The following is a 22,053-nucleotide window of genomic DNA, read 5'->3' as shown; positions in this document are numbered from 1 at the left end:
AAGCTTTTCAATGCCCTCAGAAACCACTGTGCATTTGTTTATTGTCTGAGGTAAACACAACAAAAAGCAACAACAAACAAACAATGGTCAAGAGAGTCCCGCTGAAGTGGACGGTGTTTAGACACAGCAGAGGCCCAGACAGAGCAGAAAGACAGAAAGGCTTGACTAATGTGTGTGGCTCCTTAAGAGGCAATGCCCACATGTGTTAATACGGTACATGCGTTTGTTGTTTGGCCTTTTCGAGTGTTCCTGATTATGCATTTCTTAGAGAGTGTTTCAGGAAACTGACATGGTTGAAATACACACGGCGACAAACATGTTTCACACATATGCCCTCACATATACACACACACACACACACACACACACACACACACACACACACACACACACACAAACACACAGAAAACACCCCTTCTCTCTGTGTTTTTTTTTTACACACACATGCATGCACACACACACACACACACACACACGTGGATACAAAATATATGGAACATGTACATGTTGATTTTTAGTGGTGGGGGTGTTACGTCCCTGAACATTTTCCATGGCCTATGTATACTGTTGTGTGCCTTTTCCGTGTTTTACAGACAGCCCAGCATAAGGCTTAATTGCTGTTCTATTCCCATTGGGTGCCCGATCAGAGACGGCCCCTTAAAAAGGGCTTGGTGACGTCACCCAAGGAGGCTCGTTCTGTCGTTGTGGCGGCCGCATGATCTAGGAGCCTCGCCGAGGCCGTGAGACCTACCTGTCTCGGAGTGAGAGTTCGAGAGGGAGGCTCAGGATTCTTGGAGGCTTAGTTCTGGAGGCCTGTTTGTTGCTTTGTTTCTTTGCTACTTTGAGCTTTTTGTTGTTTCTATTTTTGTTGTCTCCCCGTTTTTCCACTATTCCATATATTTTTGGTTTAGTTTAAAGATAATAAATTAATGATTATTTTTGTCTTATCCGACGTTGTCTGCCCGTTTTCTTATTCCCACGAACTTGTTTTTGTTTACGTGCCTGGCCCTAGCAGGGAACGTAACACACACACACGTGCACACACACACACACACACACAGGCACAGGCACACACAGGCAAAGAACCCACACACGCAGGCACACAGACACACACACCCACAGGCAAACACACACGCAGGCATACACACACACACACACCCCACAGGCAAACACACACGCAGGCATACACACACACACCCAGAAGCAAACACACATGGATCACTGAGTGAGATAATGACAGTACAATGCACTCTGTGGGTTTACACTTCTGCCAGTCAGCACAGAAGACAAGTGGTCATTACGGCAGGAAGCAGAGAGGAGGCAGCACACACACACACACACACACACACACACACACACACACACACACACACACACACACACACACACACACACACACACACACACACACAGGCAGGCAGGCATACACATACACAAACAAACACACACACATACGGGCATGCACAGGAATGCACATGTATGCAGGAACACCTCCCCACACACAGAGAGAGAGAGAGACAGAGAGAGACAGAGAGAGAGAGACTGACATGTCTACGTGACTTCATAGTGGCTATGTAATCCTATCCGCCTGTATCTTTAGAGCTGATGGCAATGAATAGGAAGAAGATGAAGCATTAGATCACTGATCTTGTGCAACATATACATAATATTCCCTCTGCTTCTAATCAAGAAAGGCATAATCAGTGTCTCAGAGCACTCACACACACACACACACACACACACACACACACACACACACAGAGAAACACACACTTACTAACAGCTGCACTAAGTGAATGACAGCTACTGTGATGGTGCATAAAAGAGGGCTAAATCAACGGACCATCAGAGTATGTGCCACCGGAAAATCTTAAACAGATTAGCGAGAGTCACAATATTCTACCTCAACAGTCACAGACAGAGAGCAAAGGGCAGAGAGAGAGAGAAAGAGAGAGAGAGAGCGAGAGAGAGAGAGAGAGAGAGATGAGTACACGATCAACAGCTGGCACATAAATGGACATCACTGCCAGGCTGAGATATAAACGCTTCACTAACAAACCCTGACTGTGAAAGCGTAGTGTGTGTGTCTATGTGTGTGTGTCTATGTGTGTGTGTGTGTGTGTGTGTGTGTGTCTTTGCTTGCACGCTTGCCTGTAAATAGATTACCAGTTCACCAGCTAATGGTCTCCACAGAGCCAGCGGGCCATCATGCAGGGAGGATGCTGACAGCACATAACACGGTACGCTAAAACTGAACGATGGAATCCAAGACTACAGAGTCAAAGAGCGTGTCCACACCAATGATGGGGGTTGTTGTATAAATTAGGGCCTGGGGGTATGGTGGTTGAGCTGGGACATTAAGCTGCAGCCCGCCATGTTTTTTTGTTTTACAAAAACACCACGGTTGGGTTTAATTGTTGAGAGATAATACCAAATGCTTCTGGGAGAAAATGCTACTGTCATAAACTGTGTTTCTGCACATAAAACCTGTATCACAGAAACCAGGGACTGCCTCTGGTGTTTTTTGGTTTTGTGTTTCTGTGGTTTTCAAAACAATGAGGGAGATGTGTCATCAGCCAGTGGGGAGTCACTGAGGAACTGTATTCAGAACACCACGTTCTTGGATGTCAAATTGTGAGGTGTAGCACCAGGCCATCACTGGCTGGTGTGAGAACAGCTTTTAATATCAGCTTATGATGGTGAAGCTGCACTTATAGAAAGATAGCTCTTCTCTTGTACCCACTGCAGAATCCTCATAGGATCATCCTCAGATCCATTGAGTAACAATTCCTTTTTGAGGGCTTTAGGCTATTCGATTTATGGCGAAGAACCTTTGAATCACCCAGGACTCTATATAGAATCTATTTCACAAGACAAAATCCCTTACAGACCCTAAGAGTTTCACAGACTGAAAAAGGGTTCTCATTGCGACCTTCATGGGTGTCGCAGAGCTGACAGAATATTCTAGACATAACCTAAAAAGGTTTGTCTGCAGAGATAAGCCACAGACCCTTTTTTATCTGAAAGTAAAGGAGGAAAGCAGCGGGACTGACTGATCCTAGGTCAGGGGAAGGAGGGCTCCTCACAAACATGTCATGAGAGCGAACCCAGGTGTATGAGACTCCTGTCAACACTCATCAGACTAGCCCACGGGAAGACTGGGGCGCCACCATCTACCACCAGCCTGGCTCTATGTACGTACGTGTGTGTGTGTGTGTGTGTGTGGGGGGGGGGGTCTGTCAGAGTGACAACTCTGCATAGGGTGTGTGCGTCACAAATAGGTCAGGGCAACAGTGGAGGCAACCAAGTGATGTGGTGGAACAGTTTATTTGTGTTCGTATGTATGTGTGTGTGTGTGTGTGTGCGTGTGTGTGTGTGTGTGTGTGTGCATTCATCAGAGCCTTCATGTGTACTGGTACAGGCCCCGAGGAGACACACCGGTGTCCGCTCCTATACCATCAGTCTGATCTGAGGTTAGGTATGTACCAGCCTGTGTGTGTGGGTGTGTGTGTACCCAAGTACTTGTTATCTCTGAATTGAGGCTGGTGTGAATGTAAGACTGTGGGTGTTTGTGTGTGTGTGTGTGTGTGTGTGTGTGTGTATCTGAGTGTATGTGTGTACAGATACGTTCAAAAGCTTCTCAAACAAACAAACAAACACCTGCATGCTCACTCACTGAACTGAACTGAACTGAACTGAACTGAACTGAAGTTCTAAGTGCCCTGGTGCAAGAGTGCAGTTGAGGCCTAGACATGCTTGTGTGTGTGTGTGTGTGTGTGTGTGTGTGTGTGCATGTGAAATGTTTACATGACTACTGTGGTGCGGAAAGCACGCTAGCATGAGCCTCACCCGCCACAGGCGTGTGCCGCCGCTGCATCCTGTGGCACGAGGGCGCAGCGGCACCGATAAGGTGTGTAATCGTCAGCTCGTCTGTGAGCGCGCAAAGCCGAGTGGAGAGGCACCGAGACGCGTGAAAGAGAGAGATGCAGGGAGCGGATAAGAAAGACGAGGAGAAAGAGGAAGGGAGCGGGGAAGGCAAGCCATGCAGAACAGACAGACAGACACAGGCGGGCTGTGATCCACACAATGAGTGACGAAGGACGGGGGAAATGGGAGATGGAGAGTTTGATAAATACAGACTAAAGCATTCCAAATGAAGTGGAAGTGGGGGGGAGGGGGGGGCGTAGGAGTGTTTATTAGAACAACAATGTGAGACTGCCGTAAGATTTCATGGGAAATCTCATGATCCTTCAGAACAATTTAATAGCATGTCTACTCATGAGTTGCTGAGACAGATCGCGGAAGATGATGAAATGGCGGCAAAAAACAAAGCCTGAAAGGGGGTGGGGGGTGGGGGCGACAGGTAGCGAAAAATTGATAAATAAGAACAGACGCGTAAGAGAAAGAGAATTTCAGATCTGCTTTGGGCTACGGAGACTCCCTCGATGAAGGAGAGAAAAAGTAGATGAAACAGGTGGAGTGAAAGAGATGGAGAAAAGAGAGGTTTTATTCCAACTGAGAGGAGCAAAGGTGTGCCCACAACACTACAAGTAGTCAGAGCCGCGAAGACTTTATCGATTTTGATGCACACAAACGCCCAAGGGTCTTTGCAGTGCAAGGGTCTTTGAGTGTTTTTCTTCTCCTTGAGAGTGCTTATAAACACACACACACAGACACACACACACACACACACACACACACACACACACACACACACACACACACACAGAGAACACAGAACACAGTAGCATGCCATGCATTAGATTCCCCCCTGAAAGGATGATGATCTCAGAAAAAAAAGCTCCAGAAAATCAGCCCAGTGCTCAGAAGTGCGTCATTTCGCCAATTTGCCTCCCTCTCCCCCTTTTGCAATCGCTTCACCCTCCTGCCTCTCTCTCGCTCTCTCTCTCTCTCCCCCTGTCTTCCTCATTCCATTTCTCTCTTTCAATGGCTTTCCAACTCTCTCCTCCTATGACTTGTTCTCTCTCACCCCTCTATTTTTATCCCTCTCTCTGTCTCCTCTCTCGCTTTCTCTTCCTCAGCTCCTCTCTATCCCTCTCTCTCTCTCTCTCTCTCTCTGGCTGTTCAGCTGCAGACGAGGAGCTGAAGGAGCTGAAGCTGGAGCGCCTGCCTGTTGGGAATCGTGCAGGTGGGGGAAAACTGTGGATTAAACATTGAATGATACGCTTGGAGCCACACATGCACACACACACACACACACACACTCACAAGCCCACACACGAACGTGCTCACACACACACACACACACACACACACACACACACTCCATATCACATCAAAATCATTTCCGTCTTTCAGATCTATTCTTAGGAGTGAGAATATACCCCTCTTTCCACATGTGCACTCACAAAAACGCACACATGTACACCTGTGCGCACGCAGACACACATGCACTCACAAACATAAACACACGCACACAAACACAAGCATTCATATAGACTCGCACAAAAAAATACATTCTTGCAACAGAGGCACGCACAAACACACACACACACACACACACACACACACACACACACGCACACACACGCATACAGACGCACATGCACACACACACACACACACACACACTCACACACACACAAGCCCACACACGAACGCGCTCGCACACACACACACACACACACACACACACTACATATCACATCAAAATAATTTCCGTTCTTAGGAGTGAGAATATACCCCTCCTTCCACATGTGCACTCACAAAAACGCACACACACACCTGCGCGCACGCACACACGTGCACTCACAAACACACGCACACGCTCACAAACACAAACACAAACACATGCATACATATACACTCGCACATACAAATACATTCTTGCAACAGAGGCACGCACACACACATGCACACACACACACACACGCACACAGACGCACATGCACACACACGCACACACTTGCAAAAGAGGCACTAAGGATACTCAGGGCATAGGCAAGGAAACCACTTAGTACCTGCTTCATCAATCCCACCTTTTCACAGGGGGCTTTGGAAGCTACAAAGCTTCATTACATGAGCTGTGACCAATTACAGTCAACAAATGACCAATTAAAAGACAGATTGAGGCGATAACCAACCAATTTCAGGATGGGCCTTGAGATCTGGCCAATTAAAAAGGGAATCAGGGCCAGGGTGAATCTTTCAGTAGTTTGACCGTGACTAGGATTTCCATGAGGGCCAGGCTGGAAACGATCTGCAAACAAGCCTCGGAGCAACACATATTTACCATCACAGGTCTGCTCGCACAAATGGAATAGTGCACAGCTAAGTGAAATGGCAGCGCATGTTTAACACATTAATTTAGCTCTGTGGGCCATGGCGTAATGATGGCTGCCTGGCCAGAATATTAAACTAATCTGCTGCCCAGGATTTTTTTTTTTTTTTTTAACACACATTTTCAATGCATACAGCTGTGTGGACTAATGGCCAAAAAATCCTGAAAAAAACCACACACAAACACACATTCACTCAGATGGTTGTGAGGCTTTCATTGTTTCCCCTCAGTTTTTTGTTACCGCAGGAAAACTCACAGAAACAAATGGCAGTATGCAGGGTTTCATAAGCAGGAAGGAGCTGGGCAGAGATGTCAACAACTGACATTCTCAGGGTAGGGCCTTGTTCCGACGGAATTTCTTGGGGGGGTTTTGGGGGCGTGAAGTATTTCTGAGAAAGGACTCTCATGTTTTCCTCTTGCAGTGTCTTTCTGAGAAAGGTCCTTGCATGTTTTCAGGGAGTAGCGTAAACAGTGAAGAGATGACTGTGTGCACTTTTTCTGCTCGCCGCAGCAGCTATCATTTTATCAGAAGCAGGACAAAGCAAGAAGAAAAGGGGAAGTGAAAGAGGTAGATAGAGAAACAGATGACCACAGCGGCGCCCTGGAGGTAGAGCAGGGAGAGAGGGTGACGGGGTGACACTGGAGCACACAAGGGGTTCGAGCCTTGTGTCACACGAACGCACAGACATGCGCGCCCACACACACGCACCTTGCTTTGTCACCAAGAGGTGGTGAACTGGACATGACATTCGCAGTACCCGCAAAAACACCACCACCACCCTATAGACACACATACACAAACACACAGACACACACAGACAGACACAGACACAGACACAGACACAGACACAGACACAGACACAGACACAATTTCAAACCCTCACCCAAACCGCGTGACAAATGAGCCCAAAGTGAAGTGAACAGTGAAAAAAAAAAAGAAACAGTTCCCTGAGAACGTATCTAACCCCCCTGCGTTCGGCAAGTTTTGTTTGTGCTTTTGTCCTCAAATGACGCATTCCTGTTGTTGCATTCTGTATGCAATCACCAAAGATTACTGTTGCCTGTGCACAGAACAGGCTGTGCAAATATAGCTACCTTGTAACAAAGAGCGGGGCCGAGTTCAGGTCAGACCAGTGATTGCTGGAGGAGAACAACTGAGGCCATTGTCTAGTTTCGGGTGACAGGGACATGCCACGGGCTCTCTAATATTCCGTTATCTCTGTGGGATCGAGTGGGCGCATTATGCTCGACCAGACGGCCGGAACAGGGAGGTGTCACATGTCATTCACGGCCACGGAGTTCAATTACAGAGCTGAGGGGAGTGTGTAGCATTCTGCCTCCGATAAGCGTTACTCTGGAGAAGCGGGACTCAGACGGAACGTGCTCCCCATTTCAAACTCCCCCCCCCCCCCCCGCCCCATGGTGAGATGCAACGTGTGTTCTCCCACTCGAGGGCGCCAATGAAAACAAATACAATGAAATTAAATGAGCCCCCGTCTGTCCGTCCTCATGTCAGGACACTGTTCTCTTCCATCTGACCTCCATGGCCTGAGTCGTGACCTCAAGTCATGCACGTTCATGACTGCGCACCGTCTGACTCTGAAACAGCAAGGCATCAGAGGCAGCCATGTTCACGTCATTCACTTGACATGACCTCTGACTGTCGTGATCATAACAACACTGACTGGAGATCAGTGCCTCATTGGTCAATCAAAACCACAGTTCAGACAACTGCCTATGCTCTCACCTCGAGTTAAGCTTCTGGGAAAGGCACAAGATAATGGTGTGTGTGTGTGTGTGTGTGTGTGTGTCTGTGTGGGAGGGGTCTATTTTCATCCATAACTCCTCGACAGGTAGGTAGAGCTTACTCTCAGATACAATGGTCTCGTCAGCAACATCTAAACGAGAAAAGCTAGTTGCTTGAGTGTGTATATGCCTGTGTCTGTGTCTGTGTCTGTGTGTCTGTGTGTGTGTGTGTGTGTGTGTGTGTGTGTGTGTGTGTGTGTGTGTGTGTGTGTGTGTGTCAGACAGATAGAGGGAAGAGAAGCAACAGTCAAGAGCACAAATCCTGTGCATCTGAGTGACACTAAGAGAGAGCGGCTAAGCCGATTTAGGCCATTTATCTGTCAATCTGTGTCAATCCATTCAGGACAGGCGGGAGTGAGCGCTGCACTCCGCCACACTCTATATACATACATACATCTACATACATACATCTACATACATACAAACATTCATACATACACACATACATACAAACGCACAGGGCAATCTGCTCACACTCACGTCAACTGACACGCAAAAGAGACAAATGCACTCAGAGGAGCAATCTAGAAGAAGAAGAGGCATACTGTACGAAAATGGACTGGTTGGTGAATATAAACTCTCTGTCTCTGTCTCTGTCTCTGTCTCTGTCTCTGTCTCTGTCTCTGTCTCTGTCTCTGTCTCTGTCTCTGTCTCTGTCTCTGTCTCTGTCTCTGTCTCTGTCTCTGTCTCTGTCTCTGGTTCCTCATACACACAGACACATACAAACATCCATTTCCCAGGCGTACTTGTTAATTGGCCCCCCGCAGACACCCTAGCGGTCCATTAGTCGATCATAGTCCAAGCCATTAGAGCCTGTCAATAGTAAGCTTGCTCTCTCACTCACACACACACACACACACACACACACACACACACACACACACACACACACACACACACACACACACACACACACAGAGAGAGAGAGAGAGAGAGAGAGAGACACAGGCACGCATACACACACAAATGCCCCACTGACCTCTGGGTAAGGTCAGTGAGCCCACAACAGCCATCAACCAGCAGAGCCTCTGAGAGAGCAGAGCAGCACAGACAGTTCCCCAGACGGTACACTCTTTTTTTTACTTTACATCGTTTGTTTTATTTATTTTATCCCTTATCTTAAGTGGCCGCGGACAAAAAGAGAGAGTACTGTACATAGGTGAATGTGTCTCTCTTTCTCTCTCTGTCTTTTTCAACTCAAGGCTCTTTTTTTTTGGTCTGATACATAATGTATTTTATGGAAATAAAAGATCTTCTTTGAAACGCTCTTTTCTTTGAGAGCTCCAAGACTCATTAGCGCCACATTAAACTACAGTAAAGCCCTTCCGCAAACCCTCGTAAATGAAAAGTCAACATAGGGGTACTGAAGGCTCTCAGATTCTGAGTGCTTAGTGCTTAGTGCGGCTATTTTTCTTTTATGTCTTTTTATGATAAAAATAAACACGCACGACTATTTGGGGTCCATTTGCGCCCTTTATTCACACCTTGCGGACTCTTAAAGGCTTTTAGGAGTTTAACCTTCTTCAAAAAGTTGGTGTAAAGGGTTCACTCTGCTTCAGTTTTCCAATTTCCAATTTCAAGACCATCAGAGGGTGTTTGTGTGTGTTGTGCGTAACAGTGTTGGTGTTCTAACCCTCTCTAATTTAAAGCTGTGTGGACACTCGCCCGAAGGGAAAGTGTCCTCAGAGGACTCCTTGGGCTGTGCCGTCACATGCTGGAGGGAGAGAGGGAGAGAAAGAGAGAGGGAGAGAGGGAGAGAGAGAGAAAGAAAGAAAGAAAGAAAGAAAGAAAGAGAGTGGGAGAGAGGGAGAAGAGAAGAGAAGGCAGAGGTGAGGTATAAGCACTCCACTGTGGGAATCCTCCCGTGCCAGGAGTCCGTGCTTCGTCCCCACAAATGGAGAACACGGTATTCCCTTGCGTGTATCTACCTCGGAACGTCTCGAGGCGCGCATGTGTGTGTGTGTGTGTGTGTGTGTGTGTGTGGCCCGTGACGTGCGATGCAGAGATCACCAGCAGATGAAAGGAAGCATGAGCGACTGATGAGATCGCATGGAACCAGGAGCTGCGTTTGAACACGCTCCACGCTCCCCCACTCATGACAAGCATGGGATGCTGGGGTGGGGGTGGGGGGCAAAGGAAGAGGAAGAGGGGAGGGGGGGGAGAGAGAGAAAGACACTGGCTGAAAAAGAGAACCTCAGTAGAGAGACAGAGAGAGAGAGAGAGCGAGAGAAAGAGAGAGAAAGAGAGAGGAAAAACAAGTAGACAGATGGGAGACTGAATAAGAGATATGCAGCGAGGTGCTGCATAGAGGGAGATAAAAAAATAGAGAGGACATGGAAAAGAGATACGGAGAGCGACAACATCGAAAAGAGCACAAAGAAAAAAAAGGTAATTCAAAATAACTGTATTTTTTCTTGTAAGGGAGCTTCTTGAAGGGAAAAGAGGACTGAGAGAAAAGGGCAGCCACAAAAACAACAAGAAAGGAGTGAAAGGGTAACAGACAAAACAAGAGAAAGGGAGAGACGTGGGAGCGGCAGACACAGAGAGAAAGACAGAGAGCAAGCAAATGTGAGAAAGAGTGAGTGAGACCAGGAGGGAAAGACAGGGCCTTGACTCTGCTAGCGCTGCTGTCGACAGTCACACTAAGCTGTACCTGACTCCAAAAGCCATCAGGAGCTTTAAGGCTTCCTTTTCCGCAGCCGTCACGTTTAACTGCCAGGCTAAATGCAACGTGTAAAACAAGACGGAGACGGCTACATGGCAGCGCCATAAAACATTCATTATGCTCCCTAAGTGCTGCAAAAGACTTCTCCGCATCCTTGGCTGGCTGACAACAAAACATAGCACATAAAATGTAGCCTTAAAACTAACACTACATCAGGCCCTTAATGCTAGTCTACATGCGATAAGGTGGAGGGCGGGGAGGGAAGGAGAGGAGGGGGGAGGAATCCTCTGGCTGGAGTATGGACTGGTTTATGAGCACTGCGTGAAATTATGGTGCAGTGTGTTTGTCCAGGAATATTTGAAGCCGGTCTGCTCGCCTACTCCCGGCAGCTTATGAATACTTGATGCCGGTGCGCCGGGGTGGGTGAGATTTACCTGCGACTCAGTGGATATTAAACAGCAGCGAGGCTCCGAGCGATAATGTGGCTACTCGAGCTGTGGTACAGCGTGTGATAACGGCTTAGGCCAAATCAAACAGCGTTAGAGGGGCTTTAGTGTTGCTGCCCACCACAATGCAGGTGCTGGGGCCTGTGACAAAAACAAAGGCTGACGTGAAAATCCCCCAACGTGAAAGAAAAAAGTGATTTCTAACCTTATGATGCACCCTGAGGATTCCCCAGGCAATGTGCATTGTGTGTGTGTGTGTGTGTGTGCATGGCCGGATTAACCATATGGGCAACTGGGCAACTGCCCAGGGGCACCAAGACTCCAGGGGCACCAAGCAACCGATGTATTTTTTTATTTAAAAAAATATATATTTTTTTCATTCTGACCCCACGTCAGCACAATTTGACGTTCCAAACACAATCCACAAACTCAGCGAAAGAGGCACCAACAGAACGATCAAGATGAAGCGGCAGCGGTAATGCAAAACGACAGTTGAAAAAAGTTAGAGTGTAGAAATGCGGCCACTTTTTAAAAAATGCGGTTGCAAAGGTTTGAACCGTGTAAATCTGTGTTTTTCAGAAGGCAAAGTGTGTGTGTGCTGTCTGCTTCCAATGGTTCTGAAATGATAGTTCGTTAGTAGACTCACTGCGCTTGCAAAGGTTTGAGCAGTGTACGTGGGTGTCACTAAATGCATAACCTCGCCGATGTTTTTGATAGCCGTCATCACTTCTTGTTAGCTATTTAAGTTTTGGAAAGCTTTGTGAACTGCAAAGCTTATTTGCGGTGCTGTGAGTTGGTTTAATGATAACTGAATCCAACTAACGTTGGATTGCTTTTTGTAATGTCAGATTTCATTGTTTGGTGTGCTATAATTGCAAAGAAGATTGATAACTTTACTATGCATTGTTAAGAAAGTGCTATTAATGTCGCCACATACTGGTTGAAAGATGTAGGCTACTTGGCAGGCTACTGACTTGTTTTTTGGGCGAGTTCGATTAAATAAATAAAGCTTGATTTGTTTTGTACATGTGCCCATGTTCTCCTTTTCTGTGTAGATTATAGCAGATTTAAGTCTGTATATCCTACTTGAGTACCAAAAGTAAAAGTATAAACTTTCTTATGATTTAGACGAATAATATACCTGTTGAGATTAGTAATGATATTTCATTAAGGTCAACAAAAGATAAAACAATAGTTCTGCACTGTATTAAGTTATGATTTCTAATAACATAAGTTCACATTAAACATAATTTACAGCATATGCATTAATTACTTTGGCAAGTTTGCTATAAGCGGGATAATGCACTGGGAGCAAGTGAGTTATGGAAAATAACCGCACTTCAGGGGGGTAAACGTGTCGAACGGTTATTTTCTTATAACTGACTTGCTCCCAGTGCATTATTCTTTACATAGGTTACATCAATGTATGGAAAATGTAGTGGAGCAGTATTAAGCAAAAAGTATGTATAAAAAAACAATCAAGTAAAGTACAGATACTCAGAAATACTTGAGTACAGTAAGAAAGTATTTCTACTCAAATTACTACCCCGGTGGATAGGTATGGTTTGTGTTCTGCGGGGTGGGGGTAGGTGGGCACCAGAGAGTCACTGTTGCCCAGGGGCACCATGAAGTCTTAATACGGGCATGTGTGTGTGGTGTGTGTGGACACACTGACATCACTCTCAGCCAAGGCGTGCTGTCCTTGAACCACCAGACAAAGGAGTAAAAATATAAAATGGTACCTTGGTGACCAGAGTGGTGATGTAGCAGGGCAAGAGGCGTCGTCAAGGCGACAGACGTGAGCCAGAGAAGGACCCTTGAGGAACACAAGTGGCCCGCCACATACACACACACACGCCAAAAAAAAAAAAAAAAAAAACAGACTGCCGTTGTGTCAAAAGCTTTCTCCATCCTAGCTAATATGGTCGAACACCTGCAAAAAATGTGCCTCAGTGAATGTATAAACTGCCAAAAACAACGCTCTCAGATCCAGTGCCTCCGATCATCAGTGTAATACAGCGCATGACATCTGAATCTACTCCGTACTGCCAGCCATGTGTGTATCTGAAATTATTTGATTTGAAGTGATTTGAACCGCTGCAGTGTTTTAACCGTAGAAGTCCCCTTGAAAAGCACTAAGAGCCCGTTCAAAAGACAATATGGCCCCTAGGGAATTCTGCATGTTCTGAGCATGAAGCATGTCTGAAACAAAGACTCTCGTTCATGAAATTCTTGAGGACAGTTTGAGGACTGCATCGAAGGTTCAGAGTGCTGTCGGGTTGTTGCTTGTTGAAGAAGTGCTGCTTACACTAAGGAGGAGAGAGAGAGAATAACAGAGGAAAAACACCAAAGGCCGAATCATTTGTACAAATCCCAACCAACTTTAATTACAACCAGAATACAAAAATAATGTGACGTGACAAAACTGGAGATCAAAATCTAATGTCTTTTTTTAAAAACAACAATATGTATGTATATATATATACATCAGCACACACATTGTGAGAGATAAAGAGTGAGAGAAAGAGAGCCAGCTGAAGGAAAATAAAGAGCGAGAGAGACAGAAAACATACAGCCTCTTTGAATCAAAACCAGATTGAACCCCCCCTTAGATTAAAGATTTCACAATCTGCACAATACACACAGACACACACACACACACACACACACACACAAAACCATTCAACAATGAAATAATACATGAAAAAAAAACAAGACTGCAACAGAACAAGAGGGACAGAAATCTGCAATCCTCTTGTTCTCCGTAGAGAAGAGAGCGAGCGTGCTAACGCTAACACCGCCACATACATTAGTGATGCTCTCAGCGAGACTACACTGATTTATTTATACTCGTACACACGCAGCAGAGCAGCTGAGCAGCCGAGCTACAAGCAAAGGGGATAGTGGGTTTAAGGCTTTTGTTTGCTTTTCTTGAGATTAGTGCAGAGGACAGGGGAATGATGGGGTCGGGGGGATGGCGGACTGTGAAATGGTCTGTTTGGCTCTCTCTTTGTCTGTGAGGATGTCCCTGTGCTGGGCTGTTATAACCCCTTCTAGGTTTGGTCTCAGAGAAGCAGTGGCAAGATTCTGCGAGATGAAGTGTATGTGCGTGCGTGCGTGCGTGCGTGCGTGCGTGCGTGTGTGTGGGTGTGGTAGCATACCTGTGGTAGCATAAGGTGTAAGCATACCTCCCTCTAAATACACACATGTGGGGAGAGGTGCGAACGCATGATTCATTGAAAAGTTTTGCATGATCACGTAAATGCTTGTGTGCGTATGTGTTCGTGAGTGAATGTGTGTGTGAGAGAGGAGGAGAGCGTGCATGCTTTCACATTTGTGCGTGCATCTGTAATTTAGCCATTTCTTGGAGCGTGTCTGTGTTTATGTACAGTACACCACATTTCTCTGAGCGCTTCCAAGTGCCCGGCTCTCATTGTCCCTCTCTCCCTTCAGAAGATAATTAGCCAGTGTGTGACAGCGTTTAAGGCCACACTGGGCTATGATTACGGGCTGTCTCTGAAACGAAGCCAGCATGTCGCACTGGGAACACTGGAGTGATACACCTGTCATTTACATCACTTTGAAAAATAACATCTTTTCCATAATTCTGCGAGATAAATAGGTACATCATATTCATATATTCATATATATATATATATATATATATATATATGTTTATAGCAATGTACACAACTGACACCTCAAATCAAGATTAACATCTGCACAGGTTCACAAAAGGAGGGGGGAAATGTGGATAACCTAGCTTAGTCAGCTTAGGAGAGAGAGAAAACACTTTGCTGTCAGTGATGTCGGCCTGTGATGGTGCCTTGTAGCTCTTACTGTGACGTTATGTACAAACCACCTGCCCGACAACACAATCATTGCCACTCAGCACCAAGGCAATGGCACTTCACCCACAAGGCTCTATAAAAACCACCACCCTCTTCTGTTCTTTTTCCATTTAACAAGATGTTTTTATGTTTTTTTTTGTGTGTGTTTGGTCGTGTCTGAGTATGTGTTGTTTAGTGCTGAGGCTGCCTGTAGCTGACCTCGACAGCAGGTAAGGGACATGGTCTGTCAACGCAGGAGCAGCTGATACCCCAGTGGTCCTGCCGGGTGACTAAGCTCTCTGACCTCCCCATCCTCGCTAAGCAAGCGGTAGCATCATAACTCCATAGGCAGCCAGCCAGCCAGCCAGTCGATAACACACACGGAGTGGGTGTTGGGTCACTGTCCTCTCCCTTTACAGGAGGTGTTGAGAATCATGGTTATAAAACAGTGGTGGACATGAAGCAGGTTTGCAACAACAAGTGCATGAGGCCCGCGTGCAGAAGTGGGTGTCTTGTAAGGTCAAGCAGAAAGGCCTGTTCCCAGGGATGAGACTTGCCAAGCAGTCACGGGGGAGTCTTGAGATAAGAGATGCTGACAAGTCAAGGACAGGCGAGGCCTCCAAAAAGCTGTAAATAGACTTTTTTGCAACAATTGCAAGGACAACAGGTGAACAAGAATATTCTCATTGGCTAAAGCGTGGATAAAATATGTGAAGATTTGAGGGAATATTCTGATTGGTTCAGTTTAGATAAGTTTTAGGTTTGTGATTTGCATAAGTGACGAATTTTGACTTTAAAAGGTTAATGCACTGGGGTTTTGATTCATGGACCACCGCTCTCGATTTGAATGAAATGTCTGCAGGATTGAATAAAACTTCAGTTTATCGCACTCGGACTTCTGACTAAGATTTGAAGAGGTTGTTTTTCGCTACAACAGAGGCTCGCTTAAGGAGGAGCTAATTGCTACCGGAAAGAACAAAACAAAGCTGTTGTTTGTGAGATGTCCCCCAGTCCCCCGACTGTGAACGCCTGTCAGGTAGTGCTGTAAGTCGCCACAACACTAGAGCCAAATCCACTCCTGAGTCCTTTATCATTGGGGCCTATTCTCCCACTGGCTCTCTGCTCCTGGTATTACACACAATCAGGGGGATATTAGCCTTGCACTCATGGTCGCTGAACTAGAAAACTGCATGTTATTTATCCCGGCTAAAAGCACATCAATTCATCTCCTCCTCTCTCAGCACCGACCCCCCCGCCCCGCCCCGACTCTTCCCCCGCCACTTTCTCATTATCCCTCTCTCCTTTGTTTCAAACGAGCCACGGGCCCTCCTTTTAATTGCTTTGCCGCGCTGTGGATTGGCATCTTGAAGTTCATTATATACCTGAGAGAGCTTTGACTTGCAGGGCCTACCTGTTTGATTTGCACACCGACAGAAGCTATTACACTAATCCCTGACCTTTCAGATGAATCACTTGTGCCTGAAATGATTTCAGTCTGGGGTTGGGGTTGGGGTTGGGGGGGGGGGGGGGGGGGGTTCGTGGGTGGGGAAAGAGTTGGACTGAGGTGGGGGAGGGGGATTGGTTGAACAGAACACGACATGGTCCTTTACATAATGGAGGAGCGGAGCTCATTTGTGAGATGATGATCTCATTTCAGATTGGAGCTCGGCAACAAAAAAAAAACAAGAAAAAAGAAAGAAAGAAATTACTTGTTTGGCTGTGTCGCCATGACACCAGCCAAGGCAAATGTCTCCAAGGCCATCATCAGACACCTCTGCTGCAATCAGTGTTCATATCACTATGTTCTTGAGTGTGTGTGTGTGTGTGTGTGCTTGTTATGGGGGAGAGCTCAGAGCATAGCGAATTGGACCCAACCCTACACCCCCCCCCCCCCCCCCCCCCCCCCCCAGGCAGTGCAGTGACACAGAGAAGTGAGTCAGAGTTAAAAAGTCACGACGAGCTCAGCCATCTATACGTGTGTGTGGCATTATGCAAAGCACACACCCAAGCCCCCCCTCCCAACCCACACACCCCCTTCTGTTCACTTGTCAGACGAAATAGGCAGTGAATCAGCATTTTGGAGTACATGGACATGCTTGCACACATTTATCAACAAACTAATGCACCCTCACACACAGGCACACAAACACACAGATTCACAAATGCCCAACTATAAGGATTTACTTGGAGGAAAAAAAGATCATTTGGACCTTGTCCACCCAGCAGGCACGCACAGAAACACACACTTATACACACACACACACACACACACACACACACACACACACACACAAACAACAAACACACACACACACACACTTTAGAGTGAACATCTCTAATCTTTCAGCCGAACATACTGCATGAGGAGTTAGCCCCTTAACCTCCTTCCACGACTGGCAGCTTTGAAAGTCTGTGGACTTAGAAGAACTCAATGGCATATGCAGCCTGGCTTAGAACCCTAACAGGCATGTGTCTGCATAATCCCACCAAACACACACACACACACACTCAGACATCTCGAACATAGCTGCTTCCCTCAGTGCTTTTTCCTCAACAAGGTCAGCTATGAAATCACACCCCCCCCCCCTAAAACTTGATTTTCTCTCTAGACTTTTCTTTTCACAAAGTAGTTTATATCACGCTCATACACACACACATATACATATATTTATTGTAACAGCAATTTTCTAAAAAAAAAAAAAAAATCACTACTAAAGATGTTTACAGAAGTCCAGAACCCTTGAATAAGCGTGAGGAGCAGAGTTCGATTCAAGTAGTCCAATCCTCGGCACTGATATAACAGGATTAATCAGGGGCGTTCTGGATATCATCCACTCTCTGCGGGAAAACGTCCCGCGATTTACGCCTCCTTCTGAATTGAGCACTCGGCGTCAGCGCGCTGCCTGTCGAGGCTGATGAGAGCGAGAGAGAGCTATAGAGAGAGCTAGAGAGAGAGAGCGCTAGAGAGAGCCAGAGAGAGAGAGACAGAGAGAGAGAACATAATTCTGCCTCTGTTCCTGAATCTCAGAGTCGGCTTTTGAAAAATTCCTTTGACATGAGGAGACATGCGGCTAATCAGTTCACCGCCATACATCCACCCACCCCCAGCCCACCCCCCCCCCCCCCCAAAAAAAAACCCATTGATCTGATCTCCTCAGGACGGGGGAACCGTTGTGGCAGAGTTCTTTTGAAGCTGCCCAGTTTGGGAGTTCAGGCCAAGTCCGAAGTCCAGAGAGTATCTGTGTTTGTGTGAGTTTGTGTGTGTTTGTGCATGGCACTTGTGTCAAAAGAAAAGCAAATGTTCATTTTAGTTTCTGTATATTTGGATTGTACACAGTCTCACAGATAAGTCACTTAGTTTCTACTCAGTAATGTGAACACATACATATGTACACGGAGTCATGGGAAGAGGAAGTGTCAACGCCTTGTCATCACCTCGCCAACCCCACCACAACCTCCTCCACCAGTTTCACAGCTGAACAGCCACACACACACACACACGTACACACACACACACACACACACATACATACATACATACATACATACATACATACATACATACATACGCACGCGCGCACACACATACACACATACATACATACACGCACAAACACACACCCACACACGTACGTACATACGCATGCGCACACAAACACAAACACACACAAACACACACAAACACGCACACAGAGCGAATTGGCTTCCCATTAGGGGAACTCTTTCAACTGTGAGTTTGGGTTTGCCCCTTAAGTGGAGGAGTGCATGAGTCATCACCTCCTTACTCCTGACAGCAGGCACAGGGCCACAGCTGCTAGAGCTCTGCCACTGGCCCCCGGGGGAGGGGGGAGGAAGGGTGGAGGGGGGCACTTTAGAGTATGAGGGATACAGCCCCCCCGCCCCCCCTCACACACACACACACACACACACACACACACACACACACACACACACACACACACACACACACACACACACACCTCACCTGACCTACACACAAAGCTCACAATCCACAGTCATAAAAGAGAGGCAGCCACCAATGACGAGAGTATGAGCCTACCACAAAACCACAACAGGGGGTTGTCTGTCAATGTCTGTCAAAGTCCTGTTCCCATGACAACTACAGAATGACTTTTGTTTTCAAGCCGCGCACTGACATTATTTTTTGTCCCTTTTTGTGAGTTTTTTTTGTTGCTTCTTTTAGTTGTATTTTGTTTATTGTCTGTTTTTTTTCTTCAGTGAAAGTAGTGAACCATATAGTGTAGATGCATCTCATATTTATTTGTATTTTTCTTGTTTGTTTTTTTTTCTTCTCTTTTGGTGGTGTGTAGAGTTTCCAGAAGACAGACTGAAGGAGTGATCTCTCTCTTCAGCGCAGATCCGTCATCCGACCAAATAATCTCATTCCAATGAAAAAAATAAAAGCTTGGGAGCGAGGGGGTTTGGGAGGGGGTAGGGTGGACAGCAGGAGTCAGATGATTGATTTCCGCTGGGTGAAGCTTGAACTCTCTCCCTCTCTTGCGCCTCTCTCATTCGCTCATCCACCCAATCCTCCCTTCCTCTCTTTCTTGCCCTCCTCCTCCTCCTCCTCTTCCTCCTCTTCCTGCTGCTGCTTTCAGACGTAGATGGCCGTCCTGGAGATGACGGAGCCATCGCGCTGAGACTCCATGTCGTCATCCAGGTAGCCAATCTGGGAGTCGTTGTGGTGGGGGAGGGCGGGCCGGGCGTGGGGTTGCTGCTGGTGGGGGTTGTGGTAGCCATAGCCATCGTACCTGTTTGCCTCTTCCTGCTCCTCCTCCTCCTCATCCTCGTACTCCTCCTGGCTGTCGTCCATGGCTTCTAGCTTGCGGCGCTCAGCTTCGTCACGCTCACTCAGAAGGATGTGATGTGGCGTAGGGCTGTCACCACGGCAGCCGGCATGCGGGTCATTGGGCTTCTCGTCTAGTTGGTCGGGCTCGCCCTCGCGGTATGAGTACATGGGACCGTTGTTGTTGTTGCCGCTGTTTTTACTCGTCTTGCCGCCGTTGCCACTGGTGTTGCTGCCCATGCCGAAGAGGCGGACCTTGTTGCCATAGGTGCCCCCCTCGCCGTCGGCAGGGTAGCTGCGGTGTTGATGCTGGCGACGGTTGCGCATCACCAACACGCCCACCAGAGCCACGACCAATAGGAGGGCCAGCAGACTGCCCAGGATGGCACCTGCCAGAACGCCGGCATTGGAAGGGTCCTCGCTCGACTCTGCAGAGGGAGGGGGGAGGGGTGGGAAGTTGGAGGGCAAGGGTGAGAAATGGGAGGAGGGGATTGGTCGACATTTGTTTTTTTTCGTTAATTCCCTTCACTTCCCCTCACTGGACACTCATTGGGTGGGAGCTGTGGTGGCCAGAGCTGATTTGTCAAAGTGGACAAGGACAGCTATAAGATAGCGGTCTTCCCCTTTTGGTGGACATTACATAGACTGCTACAGTGTCTGTAGTCCTCCCCCAGGTTGGGTGGGGCTGAGCTGGTTGGGTGTTAGTTAGTAACGATGTCCTAGGGTGTGAGCCAAGTTTGCCGGTCGTCCGTTTGAGTCGATTGGGGAAAATGCGCGCAAACACACACACACACACACACACACACACACACACACACACACACACACGAGTGCAGAAGAAAACACACGACAAACCAGACTCCGTCTGTTCAACGGATGAACAGCTCCAGTCAGGGAGTGTGACGTAAAGAGACAGGAGAAACAGAGAGGGAGAGAGAGATGGAGAGATTTTAACGGAGGGACTAGTGAGGAAGAGTGAGGATGGTGGCTACTCGGTGGTCATGCATGGAGGTAGAGAGGTGCTCTTGGATTTATAAAGCAGCATGGCAAACTCACCCCCCCCCCCCCCTCCCATAAACAGTCAAACAACAGCCTCCTTCTCCAGCTACACTCCTCTATCATCACACACACACACACACACACACACACACACACACACACACACACACACACACACACACACACACACACACACACACAACAACCCCTTCTCCAGTGGCCTGCTTAAGGCCTCAGCTTAACCACATGATGTGTGTGCGTTCCTGCAAATCCGATTCTTGCACTCACAGAAGCACACACTCACTGAATTCCAGACCCCAGGGCCTTCAAGGAGCACACAGCTCACTGAGTGGGGGAGGACAGATACACACACACACACACACAAACACACATACGCACACTCACGCACACACACGCACAGACACGCACACGCACACACACACTCTCACACACACACACACACACATGCACACACACACACTCTGAGGCACAAGCATACAACATCCCCTCCACCACCACCCATTCCCCACACACTCACACAAACTCACTCTCAGGCACACACACATACACGGGTACACATAAATTCCTTTATCATCACCCACCACCCCCACCCCCACCCCACACACACACTAACACTAACAGAATAAGAGATGTTTACGCCACAAGGCACAGAGCCTTCAGACAAGACCACTGAGGCGATGTGATTGTGGGGAATAGATCTGATGTTAGAAAATGAAATTAGCTCTCACTGACTGCAGGTCCGTGAACGATCTCACCTCCCATCACTCCCGCTCAGGGTTATCCGACAGGATATGACATCATTATCACCAGACCGGTCAGGCAACAGGAGTCAAGAGGCTCACTGACAGTCACGAATGTCGGATCAGTCATGGGTTTATAAACTGTGCACATCTGAGCCATTGCTCAAACTCCAACCTATACGAATAGTACAACGCAACTGCACGGCCATGATACACCTATCCAGATGGTTAGAGGTCGAATGGGGGGCCCTCACGCAGAGAACGGTTCTCTAGGGCTGTGTGCCCGGCCCACTGGTATCATCTGTCAGCCCCATTTTCTACCCCCCAAAAAACAAACCCGCTCCATTTCCATGATAATTTTGTGATATTAGGGATTCAGTCTGGCAAAAAGGGGGAGAGAGAGAAAGAGAGAGAGAGGGAGAGGGAGAGAGCGAGAGA

The 22,053-nt window shown here is 47.3% G+C and overlaps 1 protein-coding gene across 2 annotated transcripts in view; it reads right to left on the bottom strand.

Moving 5' to 3' along the window:
• Window positions 1–22,053, bottom strand: part of pvrl2l (PVR cell adhesion molecule related 2 like) — a 99,127-nt gene that overhangs the window by 30,230 nt on the left and 46,844 nt on the right. The window contains exon 7 of one of the 2 annotated variants that reach the window (XM_031586708.2): window positions 18,996–20,283. The exons of the other annotated variant lie outside the window; for it this stretch is intronic. Within the exon in view, the coding sequence (XP_031442568.1) occupies window positions 19,664–20,283 (620 nt within the window). The 3' untranslated portion in view covers window positions 18,996–19,663. Of the gene's footprint in view, window positions 1–18,995; window positions 20,284–22,053 lie in introns of those variants that run through there. 2 annotated transcript variants of the gene reach the window in all.

Source organism: Clupea harengus, chromosome 19 (assembly GCF_900700415.2).
Source record: "Clupea harengus chromosome 19, Ch_v2.0.2, whole genome shotgun sequence".
Classification (NCBI taxonomy): domain Eukaryota; kingdom Metazoa; phylum Chordata; class Actinopteri; order Clupeiformes; family Clupeidae; genus Clupea; species Clupea harengus.
The sequence above is the reverse complement of the archived record's forward strand: the minus strand, read 5'-3'. Positions and strand labels throughout refer to the sequence as shown.